Consider the following 4,604-nt stretch of genomic DNA (forward strand, 5'->3'; position numbering starts at 1 on the left):
ATCGAATTAGTTTAATTTAGGGTTTCACAAATTGCTAAACTAATCCTAGGTTTAGGTTTATTTAATTAGCTTAATCTAAGACTCATAATACATTAATTAAATCATTAAAACTTGTTTAATTAGCGTAACCATTTCATAATAACCTAGCTAGCATAATTTAGACACTTGGTTTAGGGTTTTCACATGTCATGCTTAGATACCTAGATTATGGGTTTCAGTGACCTAGATTTAGGATTAGTTAGTAGGGTACAAACAAACCTTGGTCAAACAAAAAGAGACCGACCTTAGGGTCGGGCAGACTGGGTGCCTAACACCTTCCCAGTCTGTCACTTGACACTTGTCCAGAATCTTGGCGCAAACCAGCCTTATCCATCAGAGTCATTAGTCTCTCCCCTTTGATTGGGGGAGACATTTACTGGTCCTAGACCCTTTCTAGGTGGCGACTCCTTTTTACCCATAACGTGCATCCCCCCTTGGCTTTTGATGACCAGAGGAGATACCATCTCATCTCATTAGGGTCGAGCCCTAACGTGTTCCCACGCGCTACGTGCCGTATCAGCGATGATCCGGCAGGGGCGAAGGTCCGTGGTTCCTACAATGGGCGATCAACGCTGAGAAGAGGAGCCAGATCCTGTTCTTTACGGAAACCAGAACACCGTTGGGACACTGCATGGGCCAAAACCAGCCCCGACCAATAAGCTAAACGGTCCTAAAAATTAGATCCAGATACCAGACCAATGGGTGGTGTGGTTCTGGTTCCTAATGGATCGGTTCAGATATAGTTTTCGGTTCTGGCCCTAAGTTAATTTAAACATCATATGATCAAATCATCAAATAATTGGCTGTATCTGGCCATGTGGTTCGACCATCCGGTCCTGTCTCATTTTAAACCATTTGGTTCTCAGACTTTATTTGAGTCTCTCCGAGTCTCCATGTGATCTCACCGATCGGTGGTCTCCCTCTTCTCAAGTTTCCTGCCTTTCTGCGATATGCTTGGGATCTTTAGTTTCAGCACCGGCGCATTTTAGAATCGGAACTTCGAAGAACAAGTTCCTCCTGGTCGCAGCGAGATGGACCACGAATCAAATGAAGAACAAACCCTAGCATCAAATTTACAAGCTCTCTCATTTTCAGATCCGTTATCCGACCAATTCAATTCCTTGAACGATCTCTGCTACGAAATCTCATCTCTGCAAGACCTAGCTTCTCGAGGTTCATGGCGATCGATCCTCGACAAGGTTGCTCGGGCTCGGAAACTCTCTTTCCTTCGAAAACCCCACGAACACTTGATCTATCTCTCTTACAATGTTCTAGCGCTTACCAAGCTTCGTCAATACGGAGATGCGGCGGAAGAACTCGATTCTGTTGAAGACTTCGACAGCGCTCAATACAAGTACGAATCTTATCCTGATCATTACCCGAACCGATCTGGTTCGATGGTTCCTTTTGCGCTTCGATGGCTTCATGCAGAGATCCCTCACAAGTTAGGTAAGCGCCCAGAAACCCTAGATAGATTGTATACTCTGCTTGATTTCGTACGTACGAAATTGAAGGAGAGGGAATCCAAATCCATGGACGTCTGCTTTGAGCAGTGGAAGAAAAGGGAAGCCTTTCTGGTCAATGCAATCTCTTGTCATCATTTGAGTCATAAAGAGTTTGGCGTGTGCTTGACATTGCTCCAGAGTTTACTCAACATTGATTCACCGGATCCGGTACTGTTGTCGAAGCTGGGTTATATACAAATGCAGCTTGGAGATCTAGATGGATCTAAGGCGTCTTTCAATCGAGTAGAACACTTGATGAAGGAAGGTAATTCCGGGGCGTTGTTGGATGAGATGGAGTTTAAGAATCTAGTTAGTCGGAACAAGGCTCTGATTTATCTGGTGGGGAAGGATTATATATCAGCTGTGAGAGAGTATGATGTGTGCATTGAGAGAGACCCGACTGACGTGGTGGCAACAAATAACAAGGCACTGTGCTTGATGTATTCGAGGGATCTTTCAGATTCGATCAAGGTTTTAGAAAGTGCATTGGAAAGGGTACCGACAGCGGCTCTCAATGAGACATTGGTGGTAAATTTGTGTAGCATGTATGAATTGGCTTATGTTAACCATGGTGACATCAAGAAGACGCTCAGTAATTGGATTGCTCGAGTTGCTCCTGATGATTTTGATTCATCTTGTACTCGAATTTAAGGTATTCTTTTGGTCATATACCTTTTCTTATATGATTCCTTTTATATGTAGTTGTAGATTGTGACCATTTATTGAAAATCAATGATTGATACTATTGGATGGATTCAAGGGTGTTAATCCGAAAATCCTTTGACAATCAGCATTTCACATCCTGGATGGTACAAATAGTTCTCTTTGCAGCATATTTGATGTTGCTTATGTTAACCATTCCAAAATTGAGAAGACTGTTAGTAATTAGGTTGCCTGAGCTATAAAAGATAATTTCGATCCATCTCTTATTGAAATTTAGGGTATTATTCTACATTTAAGTCATCCATGAATCTTCAACTTGTATAAATTGTTTGCTTGAGGTTGTGTGCTGTGGCTGTATCTGCCTAGTGGCATGATGTGCAGCCAAACCATATGATGTAGGACTCAGCCCTGGGCTCATGCAGCATGGGACTCTTAGCTTGCTACTGGACCTCAAGGATGCATTAATCTCCATTCTCTGATATCATATCGTGTTCAAGGCACTTTTTGCTCAAGAAATTGTGATTGCTTTATCTTCAATTTGGTATTTCGAGTTAGTTTTTCCTATATCTGCTCCATGGATGGGCCATATTAATGCATGCTGGTTAATATGGTGTGACAAGTCAAGGTACAAGGTTAGTGCTTTCTGGTTGGGAAAGGGAAAAAACACCTTCTCACTTGTGAGTCAAAGATGCAGTGGCTCATGAAATTATGTGCCACTCAAGAATTTGTTCATGCAACACTGGAAGCAATAGAAACGAAAAAAGCAAACATAAGACAAACGCAAGACCAAATTTAACATGGAAAACACTTCAATGTGAAGGGAAAACCACAGGGCAACTCCGATAGGAATCAGTTAGAATCAAATGAGGATTAAAATGTTTCTCTTCTATAAGTTTATGCCCAAAACTTGAGACTTCAACAAGAAAGAGAGAAGAACAATTAACACCTGAAGAAATACAGGGTTACCTCACAAGCATCAACTAAATGACACTTCTCCACCTCTAAAAGCCTCAAATATATCTCCCAAGCTTGGAGAACCAATTGAAAACACAATCACCAGTTTTGGTTACCCAGCTTGATCTAGAGCGACAAAGCGTGAAAGATAACACAAAACGGCCTTAAGAATGTCCTGAATATGAGATAAAACCTCCTGCATAAATTATGTACTTCTTTCTCTCCAAGAGAGCTTAAAAACTCTTACTTTTTCTTCTCAAACAAGCTTTGCTTCTTCCTTTTCTCAATACCTCTTAACTTCTCTCTTCTTGAGAATTCCATTACACGTTCTTCCAAACTGTCTCTTCATTTTCAACAAAGCCCACTGAACAAAAGTCCCTTGCCAAGTCATTGGCACTTGACTCTACATGGGGTTGGACCCCATATGACTGAACTCCCAACAAACTTCCCTTCCAAACCCATTAGGACTCCCCCATAATAGAGGCTTAGATGCCATCCATGCCTGCCAAATTTCTACATAGTTTATGCTTCTCCTTTGGCACTGTCTTATCATCATATCTGATGGGTTTTGATCAGTATGATGAGTCTTGTTGATCTTCATCAACCCATTTTCAAGGATATCTCGAATCCAATAGTACCGGACCTTAATTTGCTTGGTCCTAAAGTGGGATGTAGCATTCTCACTAGTATCAATGGCACTTTGACTATCACACATAACTACAAACTCCTTTTGAAAAAAAAAGCTTCAACCATAGCATCTCCTTACAAGCTTATGTTGCAATAATGTATTATGCCTCTATAGTTGATATTGCAACACATTTTTGTGGCTTTGATTGTCAAGAGATGGCTCCCCCTACAGAAGTAAAAAAATAACCTGAAGTTGACTTTCTTCTATCAATTTCTCTTGCCGTATCTATATGTATAAAGCCTTCCACCATGGCATGGATTATGAATTTTCATAACATAGACAAACTTTAGATGTTCCATTTAGATACCTTAGAATTCATTTTAGTACTTTTCTTGTGATGACCACATTTTCTTGTTCTCATCACGCGTGATTGTTATGCCCAAAATCTGTTTTGCAACCCCTAGGTTCTTCATGTCAAAGACCTTGTTCAATTCCTTCTTCATCCTGTCAATGAAGTTAGCATCTTGACCAACAATAAGCATATCATCAACATATTAAAAAAGAATAATTAAGGAAGAATCTGAATACTTGTTGAGGTAGACACAATGGTTAGCAATGGTTCTAGTAAAATCATGGCTCATCATAATTGAGTTGAAGTTTTTGTACCATTGTTGTGGTGCTTGTTTCAACCTATACAAGCTCTTCTTTAACATGCACACTATGTGCTCTTTCCATTTACAAGAAAACGTTCTGGATGTTCCATGTGAATTTCTTCCTTTAAGTCTTCATGTAAGAAAGTCGTCTTGACATCTAAC

The 4,604-nt window shown here is 40.5% G+C and overlaps 1 protein-coding gene across 1 annotated transcript; it reads left to right on the plus strand.

Annotated features, from left to right (window-relative positions):
* The first annotated feature begins 920 nt into the window (after positions 1–920).
* Positions 921–2,331, plus strand: LOC122068228 (trafficking protein particle complex subunit 12-like). The gene has a single exon (XM_042632094.1). It carries the CDS (start codon positions 1,071–1,073, stop codon positions 2,193–2,195), a length of 1,125 nt encoding a protein of 374 aa, XP_042488028.1. The 5' UTR covers positions 921–1,070; the 3' UTR covers positions 2,196–2,331.
* The last annotated feature ends 2,273 nt before the right edge of the window (positions 2,332–4,604 follow it).

This window comes from Macadamia integrifolia, unplaced genomic scaffold (assembly GCF_013358625.1).
Source record: "Macadamia integrifolia cultivar HAES 741 unplaced genomic scaffold, SCU_Mint_v3 scaffold3590, whole genome shotgun sequence".
NCBI classification, from domain to species: domain Eukaryota; kingdom Viridiplantae; phylum Streptophyta; class Magnoliopsida; order Proteales; family Proteaceae; genus Macadamia; species Macadamia integrifolia.

Excerpts from the sequence above, each read along its gene's own strand:
- LOC122068228 (XM_042632094.1), top strand. The coding sequence starts at position 1,071 with ATGGACCACGAATCAAATGAAGAACAAACCCTAGCATCAAATTTACAA.